This window comes from Trachurus japonicus, chromosome 20, assembly GCF_045865225.1.
Source record: "Trachurus japonicus isolate A0001 chromosome 20, Traja_1.0".
Lineage (NCBI taxonomy): Eukaryota > Metazoa > Chordata > Actinopteri > Carangiformes > Carangidae > Trachurus > Trachurus japonicus.
Window position 1 is genome coordinate 26,276,349 of NC_140926.1, and position 23,210 is coordinate 26,299,558.

The 23,210-nt window shown below is 43.8% G+C and overlaps 2 protein-coding genes across 3 annotated transcripts in view; both read left to right on the forward strand.

Annotated features, from left to right (window-relative positions):
* The window catches only part of cyb5a (cytochrome b5 type A (microsomal)), a 188,169-nt gene extending 183,997 nt beyond the window's left edge, over positions 1–4,172 (forward strand). The window contains exon 5 of the mRNA XM_085762748.1: positions 4,120–4,172. Coding sequence (XP_085618874.1) covers positions 4,120–4,157 — 38 coding nt within the window. The 3' untranslated portion in view covers positions 4,158–4,172. The remainder of the gene's footprint in view (positions 1–4,119) is intronic.
* The window catches only part of fars2 (phenylalanyl-tRNA synthetase 2, mitochondrial), a 237,955-nt gene that overhangs the window by 87,314 nt on the left and 127,431 nt on the right, over positions 1–23,210 (forward strand). The gene's annotated exons all lie outside the window — the stretch shown is intronic.

The following is a 23,210-nucleotide window of genomic DNA, read 5'->3' on the forward strand; positions in this document are numbered from 1 at the left end:
ACCGGGAAAACTCCCGGTACTCCCTATGGCCAATCCGCCCCTGGTGTTTGACTCTTACAAAAGGAAGTTGTGCTGTACTTGAACACACACCTCAGATAAGGAGCTTGTTGCTGGTTGGAAGTTTGAAGTGAGACAGTGTAACTACAGCTTCTGTTTTAAAGGTTCACTTCATCCAAACAGTGATATATACACTGGTTAAATGGTGATGTTTGATGTTTTAAAACTTATCCTCTTCATTTTGATATTTTTGTTCTGTTGAAACATCTACAGAAAAAGAGATTCTGACCTTCTGCCTGAGAAAACCATATAGTTGCAGCAATATAATACTTTTCTACTGTTAAAAGACATAAAACATCAACAAGCTGGATAGTAAGACCAAACAAAACCAGGATGGCCACAAGATAAAATTTAGGGGGGGGCATATACTTCAGTGGAAACAAAGATAGTTAAACAGAAATTAGATTAGTTTAAAACAAGGGAGAAATAACTGGAGACACCTATAATTAAACACTGGGTGTTCTTGTTGACTTTATATTAATATTATTACTTTAATATTAAAGCAGAAGTAAGCGATCCGGTGGTTTTGGCTAACTTCCTGTCAGCCGATGGAGTTAGCAGTCCCCGCCCTCGTCCCTACGTCACCACATTCACGCGCATCCCTTGGCTGCACACACAGAGAGGACCGCCCCTTTATGCCGTTCTCTCTCCTCATTGGATAAAGGTTGTAGGATACAAGGAAAGTTTTCTCCTCGGCTTACAGCAGAGCAGAGTGACTGACACACTCTATGTAAGTGATTGCTGTCGGAAGATACAACTATTTAAGACTTATATTAACACAAACATTCCGCTTACTTCTGCTTTAAAGACCGGGTAAACCAAATTCAATAATTTTCTTCTTATCATATTAATTAGGCCTTAAATGTGTCCCAAACATGTAAAAAGTATTTTTCCTATTTAATTCATCATTTCCTTGAGGAGCTAGGCCTCAGAGACTGTTCTGTGTGCAGGTTTTGAATGGGCGGGCCTAAGTCGAGGGCCGCTTTACATAAAGCGGCCTTACTTACATAAACCCGCCCCCTGCTCTGCTCTACGTATAAATACATTCAGCCAACTGACTTCCGAGGTTTTCCGTCCCACTTGCTCTTCAGTCTAGCTGAAACACTTAAAACAGCCAGCTAACTAAACGTAGTTCATGTTCACACTACTGTCTTGTTCCTTCATACAACGAGTTTACAGCGCTAACGTTAACGTATTCACACCGTGATAAACAGCAGTCACCGTGGGGAGAGCGGCTGACTCCCCCGGTCACACACCCCTCGCAACGTTACACACACACACACACGCAGCAGCAGCAGCTACAACACTGTCTCCCTCATTAACACACTGTCCGACCAAACAGCCTCCTCTCTCATCCACACACACGGGAGACCAGCCATACTGTACAATCACAGACGGAACACCGTAAAAAGAAAGAAAGAAAAAAAAAACTCCGCCGTGGTCTCAGTCCACCACACATCCGAGCGGACACACAGCTGATCAAACCATTTCTTACCTTCACTCTGGTGTCTAAAACAGGCAGCAGCATCAGTAGTCATCCAGCACCAACAGTTTATTAATCCACCGATCGATATTATTCCCGTTTTGATCGTTACTCGCGGTCTGCCCGTTTCCTCCGTTTGCATTGTGTGAAAGAAAAAAAAAGTTTTTTAGCCGCGGTAGCAGCCGCAGCCTCCCGGCTCCACCGTGTTGTTTCCCCTGGTCTGTTTCTGATCCCGGCTCCACCGTGTTGTTTCCCCCGGTCTCCTCCCACCGGGACACGGCTGCTGCTCAGCTTGGACGCGGTGTCACGGGCGCCGGGCGGTCTGGACCGGGTCTGGACTCGGTACCAGGTCCAGAGATGATTCACTGTCTCTGCTACTGCTTCTCCTGTCAGGACAGCTAAAGCTAAGCTAAAGCTAAGCTAACGTTAGCTAAAAACTTTATTTATTTTTTTCACACAATGCAAATGGATGCAACACGCTGACCGGTAACGAGATGTAAACAGAGCAGCATGGTGGATTATAACCTGTTGCAGCTGGATGACTGCTGCTGCTGGGACTGTTTTAGACACCAAGAGTGAAGGTAAGAAATATTTCCTTTAGGTTTATCAGCTGTGTCAGTGCTGAGGACTGGGGTGTGTGGTGGAGTGTGTTTGAGGTCACTTTCCCGTCTTTATTTATTTCATGTTTAGGTTGTGTATCAGCGATGTTCAGCAAGTGAAGTCCAGCTCTCCTGCCATGGGGCGTGGTCTCTTTGCCTGCAGCACGACCATATCGCCACGCGCCCCCACCGTCCGGAAGCAGACAAAATTGCTCATTTATTGACAACTTTGATGCAGAATTGTATATACTTAACAACTTTTTTAGTCCTCCAAATTTGACAGAGTGGTTAATAATATGTTTTCCTGTGGTATTATAAACTTAAAACACATATTTATTCTTGGTTTACCCGGTCTTTAAGGGATGATGCTCCCACTGAAATCACAGTCTGAAGCTTGTGCTTGTTCCCCCAGGTTGTGTCACACTGTTGTTGAGCAGTTGTTGAGTTGTTTGGTGGGAAACAGATGGAAGTTAGTGTGGGCTGAGCAGCAGGTTTGAATAGATCAGCCTCAGCAACACAAGTGGACTGTTGAAGAGTTCTGAACGCAGCTCTGATCTGTCGTCTGGATGATCTGTCATGTTTGCCTTGTCTTTACTTCATATTGTCAAACATCTCCTGTGTTGTGGTGCTTTGACCTCTGGAGGCAGCACACGATGATGTCATTGTTTAGTGGAGGTGTAGTTTCCAGCCCTGCCAGAGGAGGGAGCTGCAGATCAGAGGGTGCCCCACCTCTCGCTCTGTCTCTCTCTCCTTTTCTCTTTCTCAGCGCAGGTAGCACTGACTCTGCAGGTGTGTGTTCTGTGTGTGTGGTGTGTGTGTGTGTGTGTGTGTGTATACACCTCTGAATCCAGTTCCTGCAGTGTGCCATGACTGAAATAGACTGTTTCAGGACACACACACACAGAGAAGGAAGCACCTTTGGCCATTCTACACTTTGGCTGTGTGTGTGTGTGTGTGTGTGTGTAACAGTAGAAGCAGTGGGATTGTACCTTGATGCTGAGGAACCACAGGCAGAGAAAGTACACACACAGGATTGTGATTTTGTAAAAACCCCACCCTGTTACATGAACTAAACAATGGCTAATAAGTCAGCTGTCAACATGGTAATATAACGCATTACAAAAAAAATGCTGGTAATATTTTACCCGTTACAATGTAAGTAATGCGCGTTACAACGCATTTTCATAAAAACGTGTGAAAAGTGGTCACGGGGACTGTGACTGTGTCTGAATTACATCATAGGTGTGAAAAGGAGGTGATAGTCAGCGCAGCATTACTGACAGTAGCGGAGTACATGATAGAAAGTTTCTCACCTTTACAAAAAGAACAAAACAAAACAGACAGGTCCATTTGGAGCAACTGACACCAATGAGTTAGTTAATGCCGTGGCAAAAGTTCTTCATCTCTTCCTTTCCTGGTGTTATGTTATGTTATGTTTATTTATTTGATATGGACATCACAAATACATTGAGACTGTTCCAGTGGACAGACCAGATGCTTTGCTTGAGTGTGTTTGGCACAAGTGCTAATTTTCAACACCAGTCCATAGGCGGCTAATCTAAAAATACAGAACATATTATCAACAGTATAAGATAAAACCAAGTGCATGACACTACATCATGACAGTAGCATACTAAAAAATACAGAGCACAAGATCAACATGTCTGGGTCACTCCAGCTGCTGTAGCAGTGAAGCTCCGTTACGCTGCTCAGCTCCGGGTCCAGGACCCAGAGACCTCACCTCTACTTTCACCTGGTCTGTGACCCCCTCTCGCCTGGGCTTTTAAATCCTAGTGTGGCCATAGCTCTGCTCCATAGCGCTGTGCCGTAGCGCTGTGCCGTAGCACGCACCTCCAGTCCAGTGAATGAAAGATGGTGTCACCGCATTTACTTTCTGTCAGATATTCTCCCACGTTTCTTCTTTACTGTAGATCAACAATATGTTTATTTGCTCCTTTCTATTAAAGGGACAATGAGGAGTTTTGGGAAAGCGAAGTGTTTTCACACTACATTTATGAGCCTCCGCGCACCGTGAAATTCTTTGACCGGCGCAAGACAGACTCATGTTTTCATTCATCAAGAATTAAAGTCAGAGGTTGGAAGACGATCACATACCGTCGTAGTTCCCACCATAAACGGAGATTCGGCAGCGTTATTCTCATGACTCGCCGCGAAACCGAAAGTAAAGAAACACTGGTCGGCTCGCCCAGCATTTCCACCACCACTAATAATAACAAAATAACAATAGAGACAAAACAATATATTTATCGAAAATGGGCCCATTAACAAGTGGTAACGTAGATTCATCCACATTAATATGAGACTTTTTTATTGTCGCGGAGTTTTTCGTTCTGCTGATGGAGAAACTCCTCGTTGTCCCTTTAATTCACCGGATCAAATTTCATTCTGTGTCTGCGGTAAAACTGTCATTTCAGTCCTGTGGTTTGCACGTGCTGTTATTTAGGCAGTTACTCTTAGTAGATTACCTGCCAAACGTAGCTTTAGTAGCTTCAGAGGCTCCAGTCATTATGCTGCATTAGTGGGGCAGATAAGCAAAATAATTGTGCGTTTTAATGACTAAAGCATGAAACTTTCAGCATTTCATCTACATACCCCAAGGTTTAATTTCAGACGTGGAACCACTTTGGTGGCTGACCTTTAGGGGTCTTTAGGGGTCTTTTTCCACATTATTCTCCATTGGAAACCTATGAAAATCTGGGAAGTAAATCATTACCAATAAATTTCTTCACCATTGTGTTTAGGAAGGTGTGTAATATCATGTAATAAAATGTTGAAATTCAACTCCAGTGGGAAACCCCCTAAAAAACTACTCAAAGTTGGGGTACCCGTAACCAGATTTTGCGAAAATTCCGAAATGTTAAATTTGGCCTTAAATATCTTGTGAGGGGTCAAACTAGAGGTTTTTCATGATTCTGAGTTGATCGCAAACATTAGTTTTTCAGCCAAAACACTCCTTGGTGGAAAAAAACAGCCACACCCACTTTTCCTGTTCATCGGAACCCCCACCACCACCAATAGAATGTATTACAGTAAAGCCATTCCTTAGCATGGCAGAGGCTGTGTTACATAATACTACTAAATACTCAATAATATAACTTATATTCATCGTCTGTATAACGTTGTACAAGAAAAAAGGCTACAAAATATAAGTTATATTATTGAGTATTTAGTAGTAATATGTGACACAACCTCTGCCATGCTAAGGAATGACTTCTCTGTATTGGTGGGGGGGGTTCCGATGAACAGGAAAAGTGGGTGTGGCTGTTTTTTTCCACCAAGGAGTGTTTTGGCTGAAAAACTAATGTTTGCGATCAATTCAGAATCATGAAAAACCCCTAGTTTGACCCCTCACAAGATATTTAAGGCCAAATTTAACATTTCGGAATTTTCGCAAAATCTGCACGGGTACCCCAACTTTGAGTAGTTTTTTAGGGGGTTTCCCACTGGAGTTGAATTTCAACATTTTATTACATGATATTACACAGCTTCCTAAACACAATGGTGAAGAAATTTATTGGTAATGATTTACTTCCCAGATTTTCATAGGTTTCCAATGGGGAATAATGTGGAAAAAGACCCCTAAAGACCCCTAAAGGTCAGCCACCAAAGTGGTTCCACGTCTGAAATTAAACCTTGGGGTATGTAGATGAAATGCTGAAAGTTTCATGCTTTAGTCATTAAAACGCACAATTCCTTCCATATATGAGCTTATCTGCCCCACTACATCACCCTGCACTCAATGTATTATCATCTGCAATAAACCAGACTTCATAGTCATATCTCTGCTGTTATTTTGGTGAAAGTAACTCAAAAGTAATGTAACACGTTACAATTCTGAGACAGTAATATTGTAATGTAACTAATTACTTTAAAGTGACAGTAACTAATAATATGTAATGTATTATATTGTGGATGTACTGGTTCCATTCTCTCTGAACACATGACATCACTTCATTCATTCAATACACTCACTGTGTGTGTGTGTGTGTGTGTGTGTGTGTGTGTGTGTGTGTGTGTGTGTGTGTGTGTGTGTGTGTGTTACACTGAGTTAAAGTCAGTCAGTTGGTGACAGCAGACATCTGAGACCGATGTGTGTGTGTGTGTGTGTGTGTGTGTGAGAGAGAGAGAGAGAGAGAGAGAGCATTTACAGTGTCTCTCTGCCCTTGGCACTGCAGCATGCTCTTGACATTCACATTGTGGAGCCACACACACACACACACACTCATCTTAAAACGCCTGCACATTCACACACAGCCAGTTGTAAACACACACTTCTTCACTTCTTTCCCTAATTTGCTCATTCTCATGACTGGAGTCAAGTGTGTCTCCCACACACACACACACACACACACACACACACACACACACACACACACGTGCCTTCATTCTCACTCTCTCAACTCTCTTCTCTCTCTCCACCTCCCCTACATATCCACTGCGGCATTGTGACTGCGTTGCCTTAGAAACCACTCATTCAACCACCCCCACCCACCCACCCCTCCTCCATCCCTCCTCCATCCCTCACACACCCCTCACACACACACACACACACTGTTTTCTGGAGCACAGAGAGTGAGAGACAATGAAAAGGAGTCAAAGGAGAAAAGAAATGAAGGGCGAGCAAGTATAGCAGTGAATGTGATGAAGAGAAGGAGAGAGAGAGCGGAGGAGGGAGACGGGGGGAGAAACAAGGAGAAAAGGAAAGGAGAGTTTGAAGGAAGGAAGGAAGGAATGGAAGGAGAGGTAGAGAAGGAAAAGACTTAATAGGATGGAGAGAAGATTAAACGAGTGGCGGGACCTGGCCTCCACTAGGAGGTGGCAACAGGGGACACCAGTTGGTGTGTGTGTGTGTGTTATTTAATGGTGTGGAAGCATGACTGCCATATGTGTAGCCTGAGGCCCAACGTGATGAGGGAGAGTTAATGAGAGATGGAAGAGAGGAGGGGGCGAGGAGAGGAGGAGATTGGGAGGGAACAGGGGAGCAGGAATAAGGGACGAATGAAGAAAAAGAGAAGAAAAGAGGAGGGAGAAGAAGAAAGAAATAACGCAAGAGAAGAGAAGGATGGTATGAAAAAGAGGGTTGAAGACCGACCAGAAGAAATGAAAGAGGAAAAGGAAGGGGAAGGGATAAAGGAGGAATGTGGGAGGAAGGAAATGAGATGAAAAACGAAGGAAAAGGGGTTTTGAGGAAACACCCAAGGACTGAGGAGAGAAGGGAGGCAGAGGAGGAGAGAAGATGGTAAGGAAAGAGGGAGGAAAGGGAGACTGAGGAGGAGAGAAGGGATTGCACAAGGAGAAGAAGGAAAGAGGGGAGGGGAGGAAATAAGGAGATGAGGGAGGGGTTAGGGGAAGGGGAGAAGGAAATTAGGGAAGATTGAGAGGGAGAAAAAGGAATGAAAGGAGGGAATAAAGGAGTGAACAAAAGGAAAGAGGGTGAGGAGAGCAGGAGAGAAAGGAGGGAGTGATGGATGGATGGAGACGACAAAATGAGGTTTTAATAGAGATGGAGAGATGAAGGGATGAAGGAGAGAAAGAGATAAATGTCTTCATTAAAGACGGGGGGGGGGGGCGGGGGCAGAATGGAGAGAGTGTGTTGTACTTTTACATTCACACCGTTTGCCTGAGTGTAGTGTGTGTTTTGTGTAGTGTAACATTTGTTGTAATGTTTGTTTTTTGTGTGTCTTCTTGTGTGTCGTCAAGACTTTTTGCTCCTTTCAGGTTGTCTGCTTTGTGTGTTTAATTTCATGTCTCTGTGTCTATATGTGTGTGTGTGTGTGTGCGTGTGCGTGTGCGTGTGCGTGTGCGTGTGCGTGTGCGTGTGCGTGTGCGTGTGCGTGTGCGTGTGCGTGTGTGTGTGTGTGTGTGTGTCTCCCAGGGGTTTTCCTCCAGCGCCGGCGGGCAGCATATGGGACTTGGCCGTCATGACCACACCTCCACGCCAAAACCTGATTTACACACACACACACACACACACACACACACCCCATGGGACGCCACAGTGTGTGCACGTGCCCGACACTGTGTGTGTGTGTGTGTGTGTGTGATGGGGGTGGAAGCTGAAATCTGATTAAAGTCGTGTTGAAGACAATTAACAGGCTTTAAAACCTGCCACCAAAGCCCTGAGGGACTGTGTGTGTGTGTGTGTGTGTGTGTGGTTCAGGTGGCAGCCTTGGGTCTTAATCCCCCCACACACACTTCTGAATAAATCATGTGACCCCTCCCTCCCCACGTTCATCCCTCCATCCATCCATCTCTCATTAACCCTTGTCTGTCACCACCACACCGAGTCTTTCATTCCTCTTTCACTCCTTTTTCTGATGAGTCTGCAGTTTACCTCCTCTTTCTTTTTCCTTCCTTTCTCTCTGTGTGAGGATGGAGGGTACTCTATCTATCTATCTATCTATCTATCTATCTATCTATCTATCTATCTATCTATCTATCTATCTATCTATCTATCTATCTATCTATCTATCTATCGTTCTATCGTTCTATCGTTCTATCGTTCTATCGTTCTATCTATCTATCTATCTACCCCCCTCTCTCTTTATTTCACCCCTCTCACCCCCAGTACTCCCAGTGAGGGTAATAACTGGTGGACAGCTGGTGCCCCCCCTCCAACACAAAGAACATGGGCAAAACTCACACACAGAAATATCTGAATAACAAATACAAACCAATGAAAATGCATAACACACACACACACACACACACACACACACACACACACACACACACTGACTCTCTCTCTCCCACACACACTCTCCATAATAAACCAGAACAATAAGAAAACTATGAAAATAAGAAAAACATAAAACACACAACAACTCCCTCCTGCCTCCTCCTTATCTGCACACACACACACACACACACACACACACACACACACACACACACACAGAGCTGTCTACCCCAGTGTGTGTGTGTGTGTGTGTTGTATAAGTGTGTATGTGTGTGTCTCTGGGGTGTGCGAAGGGCAGAACAAACATTTGTTTGTGCAGCGATCCATCTCAGCCCGGCCTGCTTCCTCCATAACAAACAGTCTGGGGGGGGGGGGGGGGGGTGAGAGAGATACTCCACCTGACGTAGCAGTGAGTTTGTCTGTGTGTGATACATGGTCACATGGTGCAGACACACAAACAGCTGTACACACAACACCTGACAACAGTGACAACAGCAGCAGCATCAGTCTGCAGCTCATGTAGCAGGAGATCTGAGATCTGACACTGGATCAGTTCAGTCTTTAACTGAGTAAAGTTACAGGTTCCACAGCTCCACAACAACAACACAAACCACAACAACAACAACACCTACCTGTACCTACAGCCAGAGTTGTTGTATAAGACATGATGATAATAATTTTACACAAATTATATAATTTATTATTATTATTATTATTATTATTATTATTATTGTTGTTGTTGTTATTATTATTATTATTGTTATTATTATTATTATTATTATTATTATTATTATTATTATTATTATTATTATTATTATTATAACCTTTATTTAACCAGGTTTGTCCCATTGAGATCCTGAGATCTCTTTTGCAAGAGAGACCTGGCCAAGAATGACAGCACATAAAGTTTCAGCACATAGTCACATTAATCATAGACAAAAAAAGAAACAAACAAATAGAATACAAATAACAAATGAATTTTCAAAATTAGTTAAAAGAATTTACAAGATTAGTCAAACATTTGCAGTCAAATAAAACATTTGCTCTCCTGAGGCCAGGATGTAATAATTATTATTATTTATTTATAATATCATTATTACATATGGCCATATTTTTTTAATTGCTATGTGTTCACACACACACACACACACACACACACACACACACACACACACACACACACACAAATCCGAATCAGACCAGTATCTGATTGGTCTGACCTCCTACTCCTTTGCCTTTCAATCTTCTCCATGTTCTCCAGGTCCGGTAGATTTGTTCCTATAACTGGCCTTGGTTGTGTTCTCTGTTGATGTGATCCAGACTGACTCATCTGGTCTCTGTGAGGGCAGACCATCTGTTACAGCACTCCTGGTTCTGGTTCTTCTGATCTCTGAAGATAGTGCTTTGAATCTCAACCAATCAGATGCCTCCTGATGGGTCTGACTGTCCTTGATGTTTGATGTTCAAAAAAATGACAAAGTGAAGCGAAAAGGAGGAAGACGCGAACATTCGTTTAACAAGATGTGTTGTGTGTGAGACAGAAGTCGTCTAGTGTTACTGCCTGATATGTAATCCATGTCTGATGTGTGTAGCTGCAGAGTGTTTCCTGTGCTCCTCCACAACAACAAGAGTATTTTCTGGCTGAGCAGTCTTCATTCTGACTGTTAAATATTGAAGCAGTGTAAGTGAGCTCTGCAGAGAGCCAGCCCCACTGCTGCTGCTGCCGCCGCCGCTGCTGCTAAAAATACTCCGTAGACAAAAATAGATCACGTTTCATGTTGAAGGTCTTCATTTCATTCAGAAGCAAACATGCCCGCCGTTGTTTTTTGAAATCCCAGCTCTGTGTCTGAAGTCCGCTCGGAACCAGGTCGGCTTTAATCAGCGAGGACGGTCCATGTAGTCTAAATATAGAACGTGTCAGCTCACACACAGTCAACGTTCAAACTTATTTGTTTAAATCAGTCAGTCGTGCGGGCTGTTAAAAATTCAACTTCTGTCCTTGTCCTATTGTTTAACATTCCGACTGGGATGTAAAAGATCAGTGGGCTACTGGCCAAAATATCAGTTCCACAGTAAATCTCTGAATCAGACTGAGGCCCCGTCCACATGAACCCGGGTATTTATTTATTTATTTATTTATTTATTTTTTTAAAGTATATTTTTTGGGCATATATGCCTTTATAGATAGTACAGTTGAGACAGACAGGAAACAGGGAGGCAGAGAAAGGGGGGATGACATGCAGCAAATGGCACCCGACGCGGGACTCGAACCGGGGCCGACCGCAGCGAGGACTGTGCCTCTATACATGGGGCGCCCGCTCTAACCACTACGCCACGCGACGCCCCGAACCCGGGTATTTTTGAAACCGTGTGTTTCTCTACACGGTTTGTTCTTTCGTCCACACGTAACCGCAGTCGTGGGCTCCTGAAACCGGAGTTTTTTGTAACCGGAGTCCAGGGTGAACTTTTTCGAAAACTCCGGTTTCAGCTTCATGTGTGGACAGGAAAACCGGACATTTTTCATAAATCCCCGCCCCCCCTAGTTACTGTTGCTAGCACGTCAAGTTCTCGACGCTGACCATGCGCTGACCACTCAGACGCCAAATATCAATAGGCTAATCACTAAACATGCGGACACTAATACAAAATCGCGTGGTCACCAGTGGTGTAGTGGACCCTGGAGAAGTGGGTATACTCTAAATTTTCACCTTTAAAAAAAAAAAAGTAGTCCAGAAAAAAAGCCCTGTTTTAGAAACAGTGACATGTAAGACTACTCTATTTAGTTTACCCAAAAAATCTGTCATTTCTACTTGCTCACTATTATAAAATGATCATGACTTGATTAGGAGCAGTTTGTAGTTACTACTGGTCACACAAGCAGCCTGGATGAATGTATTTATCATGAGGCCAACATGGTGTTTCAGTTATTCATAGTTTATAGTTACTTAAAATCTGAAGTTGACAATGCATCCTTGTTCATATTTCATCTTAAATAAAACACACAAATCATTCTCTTTGCCAAGGGCAACATTGGTGGGGACACAAAAGTACTCCGAGGCACCGCTCCTGAAGGTTGATGTTTTTTGCATTTTGCAATCATAGTTTTATGTTAGGTAACTAATGAGCAACTAATGAAAAACAAGAAGGCAACTTAGAAGAGTTCTCAGTTGCTCTGGCTGAAGTCAACTGTGCATCATCATGACTAACACGTCCATCATTATTTAACCTCACCTGTGAATTTCCAGCCGCTCCTCCATCACCTTCTTCTCTACCTCCTCCAGCTTCTCCTTCTCTACCTCTTCCTGCCTCTCCTCCTTCTGTTCTAGCCTCTCCTCCTCTACCGCCTCTGGTCTCTCCTTCTCCATCTCCTCCAGCCTCTCTACTGTCTGTCACCTGACAAAAATATGTTGATGCATGACATATGAACAGGTACATTAGGGATACAATAGAGCTTGGTGGTAGGCCTACAGTTATTGCCTGAGGAAAAAGGCTTTTACTTTCACACACTTATGTGTAATTTACTCCCCCAAAATGTATAAAATTAGCCTACATGAGCATCTGGCATCTGAGTTTTTTTTTCTAGGCCTTTTCCCGACCAATGTTCTTTATTTTTAGTTAGTAGTAAAAATAACTTTAAAAAAAAAAGTGTTTGCCATTGAATATTGGCTTTTATTCATTATCTGTATTGTTGAGGCTCTACAGTTAGATACCATTGAAGTAACTTACACTTTCACTTATAGAGAAGTGTTTTATGTCCATTTTCCTTTTCTTTGACATCCTAATTACCCTACCAAGCACAGACACACAGGCAGAGCACACACACACGCACGCACGCACACAGACAGACAGACAGACAGACAGACATGTAAATGACACCACTAATGTTAAAATCCGTCTAGCTATCGTGACCCAGGCAGAACAAATGCCGAACATGATGAACATGTAGACAACTTACATTCGCGGGTGCAGATTGAAGCACCGTGACCTCCTGTCCCGTCCGACCAACGAGCAGGTAACTTTTACAAGCAGACGGAGTGACAGGGGGAACAGCCAATCACATGTACGTTAACGAGAAACGGCAGAGCCAATCGGAGATCGATATTCAGGTTAGAGGCGGGACTTCTAGTAGAGACCGGCTGTTAACCCTTTGTGCGCATCAGGGGGGATTTAGAAGTGGGTATACGCAATCCTGACTGAACATTAAGTAGGTATACGCCGTATACCGGCGTACCCCCTCGACTACACTACTGGTGGTCACCATATGTAAACATAATGCTGATATGGCTAAAATAGGCTTTTATCAAATTGTAAATTGCGGTCACTTCCCCACTGCTTTGCTTGCTCCCGTCCTGTACATTTGTTTTAAATGAAGCCTTTCAGAATCAATCAGTGGATCGATGGATTATCGTTGCGATGTGTGTATTTGTGTATTTTCGTATCTGTCATAAACAAGAGATTACGGGTGGGGTGTGTTAGTAGGGTGGACTCGTCTCGCGGTGCCGGTCAGTTTGAGCTGTTTGAGCCTCCACTCTCTCTGTAAAGTTACAACTGCTTTCCTGTTAGGAGTGATATCACCACCTACTGCTTTGGAATGCACATTGTTTGAGACGGATTTGCGGTTTCATGTGGACGGAGTTATTTTTTATCACACCAGTGGTGTGGACGCAAATTTTTTTTTAACCGGGGTCCATAAAAGTTTGGTTTCAAAAATACCCGTGTTCGTGTGGACAAGGCCTGAATTCTCTAACATTGATCTCTGTCACTTTAAATACCAACCTTTCCAAATCCAACATCTTCTCCTCACATGAAGTGTTACATCTGCTCAAACCCTGATGATACAAGTTTCAGAGTAAAAAACAGTGATAATCTTAATAATAGATTGTTTCATCCATCTATTGTCTATCCTGCGTATCCCTGCAGGGTCACAGGGGCTGGAACGCCGCCCAGACATTGGGGTGGCGTTTAGCAGCACAGTGCATGTCGGGGGCGTGGCCTCAATAGCCCTGCAGTAAGCTGTGTGCTGTGATTGAGGAATAGCATAGATATTCAGTGTAATTGCGTTAAATCTGTTTGTTTTAGCCAAGATTATGCTACAATATATTGAGTTCCCTGTTATGGTCCAACCTTCAGTTTTGTAAATTTTGGATTTTTTCCTGTTTATTCCCATATATTTCTGTTAATTGCCATATATTCCCGTTCATTTCCATGGAAAGTTTCCAACTTTAAAAATTCACAGAATTATGCAACCCTAGTCATATTCCTGACCTTTGCCATGTGGCATCACTCTGGCACTCCCTTACTTGGGCGAGAAGTTGAGTAACATAACACATAGAGGTGAATGTAAAATGTGCCTTCACTTTTATTCAACTCCATTATTAGGGCCACGGGGCAAACGCACCGGTCAGTGCCACATCAAAAAACACAGGTAACATACACATGCGCGCGCGTATGCGCGCACTCCTCTCCCACACTCCAACACACACAAACACACACAGGTAACTTCATGTGATAAAAGTTAGAGATACACGCACGCACGCACACACACACACTATGCCGGTACAATCGTGTCATATTACGTGCGCACCTATCAACTGGACGTGTCACACCCGCGTGCTTTGACGCCTGTGCAGCAGACAGCGCCTGACGTGTAATGTAGTTTCCTCATTGACTTATAATGGCCCCCCGTTCACGCGTGATGACTGCTGCACGCCGGTAATCACACTACGCGTAGTGACCACGTGTAACATTCATGCGTTTTTTAGCAAACGCACGCATTAACGCTCGCGTGAAGATGATTGAACATTTTTGTCAGGCGCTCACGCGGAAACGACGTGCACAAACTCTGTCACGCGTGACAAGACGCTGCATACGTATGAAGCAGATTGTGCACGTCTGTCTGTCACTGTTTGACTAATGTTGTTAGGCGTTCACACACGCGTGCGGTCGCAGAATCTATTGCTTCACGGCCGGAAGTTGATCTGCACGGTGCGCAGCACTGCGTGTAACATGACACGTGGTGTAGTTGTTCTGTGTTCCATTTTCATCCAGTAGATGGTGCAATCGATCCAATACGAGATACAGATATATAGGCTGTTGCATGACATGATTTATTTGTTCAATGAAGACAGAGAGAATAATCCGTGTCCCAGCTGGCCACAGCGGCCGGCCAGAGCCACTCTCTCCACACCTTGCTTCTGTCACCGTGGTCCATATGCCATCCCGGGTCACGCTGCTGCTCCGGCCCGCTGACCAGGCAGCTCACAGCGGCAGTGGCGGCTGTGGCGACGTTGCTCCCCGGTCCGGGACGGAGCGATCCACTGTAGGAGGAGGCCGCTGCGAGCTGCCTGCTCCGCGGGGCGGATCAGCAGCGTGACCCGGGGAACTCTGGTGCAGGGATGGCATGGACCACGGAGCTCCGGCCAGGGGTTGGGGGTGGGGGGGAGCGGACGCAAGCGGGGGGTGTGGAGAGAGTTGCTCCGGGACCTGGCCGCTGTGGAGCGAAGTTTCCAAATATCATAATAACAAAACAATAAAAAAGTCAAAGACTTAATTTTCCACGTTATTCTGTTTTTGTTTTAAAACAGAATAACAGAAAAACAACGTTGTTTTTCTTTATTTGGATGGTTTTGAAACGGAAAAACGAAAGAGTTCTGTTTCTGTTTCTTTTACTTTGCTTACACATGGCCTACACGGACACGAAAACAAACATTTGTAAGTTAACCACGCCCCCCGCACGTAATCAGTTCATTGACAACTGCTGGGACAGCTGGAGATGTGCGTTAGGTTTGTGCACCTGAATAGCTGCACAGAGGCTGCAACACACTCCCGGCCGAGTATTTTTTTTTTTTTTTTACACTTTATTAATAATTATATAGGCTACATACTGTAACAAAACTGTCGAGCCATCAGGAAGGTTGAAATTGAAATATCAATACAGAATCAGTGTCAACCATGGAGCATAAAAAGACATGACATCACTGAGCCTCCTCCTGTCTATAATATAATTATCTCATGGGTCTTTTCCTTTCTCCTTCTCCTTCTCCTTCTCCTTCTTCTCCTCCTTCTCCTTCTCCTTCTTCTCCTCCTCCTCCTTCTGCTTCTTCTTCTTCTCCTTCTTCATTTCGTCCGGCAGGCAAAGTCTGGCTCACTGCTGCCTCCCCTGGTTGACTAAAATGAAAAGGCCAACTACATTACACGTCATGTTACATGGAGTGGTGCGCACGGTGCAGATCAACTTGCTGCTGCGCAGCAACAAAATCTGCGACCGCACGTGTGTGTGAACGCGTAACATAATTTGTCAAACAGTGACTGACAGACGTGCACACGCTGCTTCATACGTACGCAGCTTTTGTCACGCGTGAAATACAACCTGCGCGTAACAACGCACGCGTAACAAAGTAACCATGTGTGCACACACACGTCGCTGCGCGTCCTTCCGGTTGTTTTGACATCGATTTCACCCCATACACACACACACACACACACACAGATACACACAGGTAACCTAATGTGATTACAGCTCCCCAATATCAGTGATGATCATGTGTCTGTCTGATCAGCTCTGTCTTGACCTTAAGATCGTGGGTTTGATTCCCATGTTGACAGAGATGGCAAAACCGGCCGTAGCTTCCGTGGCCCTCTCAAAATTTCCCAGAGGAAATTTTCTAGTTAAACATTACCGTTTATAAATGCTGTTATACATGTCAGAAGATGACAGCTCCATTGCTTGTGCTGTGTTATAAAGTCACATTCACTCAGTCTTCAGCTTTTTAAGGTAGGCCTAATTCCATATTATAGTGCTACTAAAATACACAAGCTTGGATAACCATCTGAAGAAATGTAGTTGTGCCATTATCAAATGTGGAAGACGTTAGGAGGTTCCTGCTGCGTTATTGTGCTCAATCCATATTCTATTCCAATTAAATACAGTAAAGATTTTACATCCATTTCTATACCTCAGACACTTTTTCTTTCTCTAGCTACATCTTGTTCCATTATGAAAAAGTTGTCCTTACAAATGGCTTTACATTTAAAAGAAACACATTTTCGTTATACTCACTGTACTGTACTCTTGTTCTTCCTTATCTGACCTATTGTGCCGAAGTTTGGGGTAACACATATAAAAGCACCTTACACACGATATGTGTCATGCAGAAGCGTGCAATAAGAATAGTGCATAATGTGGGGTACCATGAACATACCAATGTATTGTTTTTAAAATCAAGAGCATTGAAATTTAGAGATCTAGTGGACTGCAAAACTGCACAATTTTTGTATAAAGCAAAGCACAATCTACTTCCAGGAAAAATCCAAAAAATGTTTGGGGAAAGAGAGGGAGGGTACAACTTAAGAGGGAGAGGGAAGTTAAAGCAACCTTTTGCTCGTACCACGTTGAAAAGTATGTGCATATCTGTCTGTGGAGTGAAACTTTGGAATAGCTTACCAGAAGATATTAAAGATAGTAAAAATGTTGCCCATTTAAAAACAATGTTTAAAAATAATATTTTTGAAAAGTACAGAAGTGAAAATGTAGAGAGCAACAAAGGGAAATAATTAACTTAATTTTGCAACAAACACGAAGTTTTTTGTTTGTTTGATTTGGACTGTTTTTTTTTAGCATATAGGATTGATATGGGATTGTAATATAACCTAGGAAATTTAGACCTGTTTTGTTTTTGAGTTGTGAAGGTTTGTGGATATAGGATGGTCGGTGGGGGACGTACTGTGTAGGTATATCAGATTCAGATTCAGCTTTATTTGTCCTTTGCAAGGGAACTTGTTTTCACCCCCGTACGCCACACACAACCTCAAGATACATAAATCAGGGTTTCCCGCAGCGCTTTCCTGTTAAGGCGGCCGCCTTAACAACAAAGAGCTGCCGCCTAAACTAACGTCTTAAAAAAAAAAAAATGTAGCGATATTCGCCGCCACCGCCCCCCCCCCCCCGTCGGACGATGATGGCCGCATCCTCTCACACACACACCACAGAGAAGCACGCATGCATTACAGCAGCGCGTGTTGAAAGCGAAAGTTAATACGGCGCGGCAGAGATGGGGACTCGAGTTTGCGACTCGAACTCAAGTCGCACTTAAGTCGCACCCACAGAGACTTCAGACTTGACTTGGACTCGTGCCCAAAAGACTTCAGACTCGACTCGGACTCGTGTTTTGAGACTCGTGAACAATCATTATTTTTTTGGCTCGTGCCTCCCTCCTGACAGGACGACCGACGATCTTCTTTTTTTTATTTTTTATTTTTTTGCCGTTAACACACCACTAGCGGAGCAGCGCCACATGGCCGGTAACGTTATTCAGATGGAGGTTAGATCTTCATATTGAACTCCTACAGAGTGCAGCCAAACACCAGTGTCTAAAGAGAGAGGAGCAGCAGAGCTCCTCTGACAGCGCAGTCAGCTGCGGGTGAGTGACAGGTGACTGTGAACCAAGGGGGCAGTTGTCGGTCTGAGAAGTGAAGCTCACTTCCGCGTTCAAAAAACTGCAATCCCCTGGGCTGTCGCTGGGGGCTGGCTCCAGAAGGGAGCAACTCCAATTGAGCCCCATGTTAAAATAGCCGATTTTACAGCTTAAAAAAACATATTTACAGCCTGGTACATTTCATTTTTTTGGTCTCAACCGATAGTTTCTACCCCCGCACACACTCTGAAGCGGAGTTATCCCTCGGGGAATGAAAAAAGGAGGAAGCAACAGCATGACAATGACCTGCAGGAACAGCAGTCAGGTAACTCTCCTCTCCGGGTGGGAGAATGGGAGGGACTAGTCCGTGTTTGACCTGCAGGGCGCTGAGCCCTGGGGGAACCCCGGTCTCTGTGTGCGTCTTGCTGGCTTCTATAATTTTATTTGTAGTGTAGTTACAACTGCACTCATACAAAATGGAAAGTAATGGATAAATATTGACTAAGATTGAATTTTGTTTGCCTGGATAACTAAATTGTCAACTATTATGACAATGGTAATAATATATAATAAATAATAATTTAAATAATTACCTACATTTTTTTAAACCTACATTTGAAGTAAATGAAAGTAGAGTGCAGCCAATTTTTTTTTTTTGAATTAATAGGAGCCGTATCTATATTTTACTTTTATTTAATGGTGAGTTATTACAAACATTAACATGTTTACATGCCCAACATTTAAGACTGTATGATTGTTTGTTCACACATAATTTGATTTGTTCTGAATTTATTCTTAGTTAGACCAACAGTGCAATAGCCTACTACAGTTAGGAGGGCCCCTTAGCAAAATTTTGCCTAGGGCCCCATGGAGGTCTGAACCGGCTCTGTGTCAGACCTTCCTTCACGGGGACTAGCTGCTGCATAACTGGCACATATCAGGCTACTGTAGGATAAATCCTCCTGTTTATTTATGTTTTTGCTGCGAAATATGACTGAAGGCTCGTATGGAAGTCTGTACGTGTCGACACGCCCCCATGAGTTGACGGAGCTAATTAAAAATAATAATAACAACCAGTTCTTCTCTCAGAAACATGCGGTTCCAGAAAGGTTTTGCTGCACATAAAGATGTGAGCTATACCTAATGACCTATAATTAACAGCCTAAATCATTTTCCATGTTGTTCATCTGGGTTTTCTGAATTCAACAAAGCAAAAAAAGAGAGAAAAGGCCAGTGCAGAGGGGCAGAGCAGCCTTGATTCTTTCTTGACTCAGAATACAGTTTCCTTTAAAGGAAAGCTTTCATTGTGTGTTTTCTTCATATTGCATTGCAATATCCTGTTTAAAGTGATCATATAATAAACAACTAATCAATAGGCTACTGTATAGATAAAGGAGTGATAATAACCTACAGTAAATGCTTTGAATCTCTTAGATTTAGCTGTGCAGTACTCTTAGTAGACCGGATAGCAGCAGATGATAGAAGGGTCATTACAACCAGAAGAGACAGGAGACTTTGATTTTTTAGAGACTTGAGACTTGACTTGGACTCGTGACCAAAGACTTGAGACTTGATGAAGTCTCACCCCTCAAAGACTTGAGACTTGACTCGGACTTGTGACCAAAGACTTGAGACTTGACTCGGACTTGTGACCAAAGACTTGAGACTTGACTTGGACTTGCAAAAAAAGACTTGTGAACATCACTGCGGCGCGGTGCGCCCCCCCCCCCCCGTCAACAGATCCACAACGCCCCCCCCTCGACAGGTCAGACACCACCTTAACTAACAAATTTTCTGGGGGAAACACTGATAAATACATACATTACATTACCCACCCATACACATTAAACAGGAACACACATTTAGCGACGCAATCTATTTAGTTCTGTTATAGGGGGGACGAAGCTTCGGCTGAACTTGACCCTCTTCCAGGTCAGGGACCTGTACCAGCGGCCAGATGGAAGCAGCACAAAGTACGGGTTTAGGGGGTGACTGGGGTCCTGGGTGATGGTGAGTGCTCTGCGTGTTATGGCTATGGTGTTGAGGTCAGAGAGGATGGGGGTGGGGAGGCCAATGATTTTGGCAGCTCTGTGAGTGATTTGTGTCAGTCTTTTTGTGTTGGGGGATGACAACATGTTGAAGAAACAGGAAGAGCAGTAGAGGAGGATGGGCTGAATTATGCTCTTGTACAGTAACAGTAGGAGGTGGGGGGCCACTGAGAGAGCTCTCAGTTTCCTGATGGCAGAGAGTCTTTGTTGGCTGCGTTTATGGATGTCGTGGATGTGTGATTCAAAGGTGAGTTTATTGTCTATAATGAGTCCCAGGTATCTGAAAGTATCTACCACCTCTACGGCTTCTCCGTTGATGCTGATGGGGTTGTGGGTGGGGAAGGGGGTTGACTTGCTTGTGCTGGGGGAGGTGATGACCAGTTCTTTGGTTTTGGACACATTGAGGTGCAGATGGTTGTCAGAGCACCACTGTGTGAGGTGAGAAATGGAGTTCTGGTATTCTGTGAGTGAAGTGTCTAAAAGTCCAACTACAACAGTGTCATCTGAGTATTTGAGGTATGTGTTTGTGGGTGAGGGGCTGATGCAGTGTAGAGGGTAAACAGGAACGGGCTCAGCACACAGCCCTGTGGGGAACCGGTGTTGGTGATGGCGTATGATGATGTCACGCTGCCCACTCTGGTGGATTGTGGTCTGTTGCTGAGAAAACTGTGAACCCAGTGGATGAGGAGTGATGGGATGTTCAGGTGATGGAGTTTCCTGATCATCAGGTGGCGCTGGACGGTGTTGAAGGCGGAGCTGAAGTCAATGAAGAGAAGTCTGGCGAAATTACCAGGGGTTTCAAGGTGTTGGAGGAGTGAATGAAGGAGGCATGCCACAGCATCCTCTGTCCCCCTCCTCACTTTGTATGCAAACTGGTATGGATCCAAGTGTTGTTCAACAGATGGGAGGATGATGTCAAGAACCAGTTTCTCCAGGCATTTCATTGGAATTGAGGTTAGTGCAACTGGACGGTAGTGGTTGGGCTCTGAGGGGCGGGGTTTCTTGGGCACTGGGATGATGATGGATGTTTTCCACAGGGTGGGTACTGTGGCCGTCCTGTAGGACTCCGAGAAGAGGGAGTGCATGATGGGGGCGAGCTCCGTGGCACACTCCTTCAGCACCCGCCCCTGGATACCGTCTGGCCCTGGGGCCTTGCCAGGTTTACATCGGCCCAGCTGCCGACGTACATCCTCCACCCTAAAAGGAGTATATGTAGTATATGTAGTATATATATGTATGTATGTATGTATGTGTGTGACGTGTATGTATATGCGCCATTCCGCTCAGACTGCTTATGGTTTTTAATAATGAAATGAGAAATGAGGGTGCGGCAGCTATAAGCTTTGCTTCAGCCGCAACCCTTTTCGACCAGCTGTATAGTATTTGTTACTACCTTGAATTTGTTTTGTTGAAATTTTGATGCTGTGATTGAAATAAACACTCATTCATTCATTCATTTTTCTCAGGTTAATGCACACTGTATAATTAGCCAATCAGTGATTGATTGGGGAGTCATAATGTAGCAGCGGTAAGGTGTTTTTACACTTGTTTTTCATTCAGTGTTGAGCCTTTCTAAAGGTCACTGATATGGAACTGTAATGCTCAAGTTTAAAGCAATGTGTATTCCTTCACTATATATACACCCATTGCTTACTAAAATTAATGCCTTAATTTTTAGCAGAGTTATGTAAATGTCAAGCATGTGATTGTAGTAAATGCCTTTAAGATGGTCTTGGTTTGGTCTCAGTCTTGACTTAATCTCTCCCCTGTCAAAGTCTTGGTCTTGGTATGGTCTGGTCCTGCTCTTGACTCAGTTTCAGATTAGGTGGTCTTGACTCCAACACTATTAGAAGATCTGTATAGTTAGTTACAGGCCAAACGTTTGGAAGGAAGATCAAATCAGAATAGATTTTTACCATAAAAATCAGGTGTTTGGGTTGTTTTTGCTTCGACTTTGTTTTCTTCACTGTAACCTCGTCCTCCTCTGCTGTAACAAAAGCATGGCGTATGAGGCATCCGTTCCACAAGTGTTTTCAGGGATGTGTTAGGAATTACATTCCAAGTAGTGCAGCAGATTAATTGCATATTTCAAGAGAATCGTTCACTTTGGTATAAAAGCATGAAATTTGGCACAGATACTCTCTAAGGGTCACTTTTTGGGAAAAAGACGTTGGCCACGCAAAAATTCAAAATGGCGGCCATTTTTTCATAGATGTTCTGTATTTAGTCTAGTAGGAAGTGGGGGGTATCATGTATCCCCTGGAAATATACTTCTAAACAGTGTTTCTAGATTGGAAAACATGTGTAGAAAATGATGAGCTATGTTAAAAAGTTGTCAGAATGTCCCATGTATCATTTTTATGCAAATTAGTGCTGCCATTATCGAAAAAACCTAATTTCACTATATCTCAGCCAATATTGTCGATAACTGAACAAATAAGGTGTCTAGACCCATGTTTTGAGGGTCAGAGATCATAATAAAACTATTCATAAAGTGATCACATGTTGGTGCCATGCTAGTAAGCAAACCTAACCCTTTTACCAATTACAAGACGCCAATATTGGAGATACCAAATAAGGTGTCTAGACAGAGGTTGTTGTGTGTTTAACCAAGGTTTATTTGGATCAAACATCACAATAGAACTCTTCTTGATGTGACCACTCTTCTCTTTCCCATGCCAGATAAACAGTCAAGTAAATGGTTCTCCACTATGCATCACTCATCATCGTTTTCACTGAAATCATCAGAGTTAAACTCATCCTCTCCTTCCTCTTTCTCCTCCTTGTTCCTGTTCATGCTCTCCAGTGTCATGGGGATCAACCAGTTAAGTTGGTAGGATAGGACCACAGGACCACATCGGTTTCAACACTCCTTCATCAGTCTTCATCCATCCCTGCCCCTCATCATAG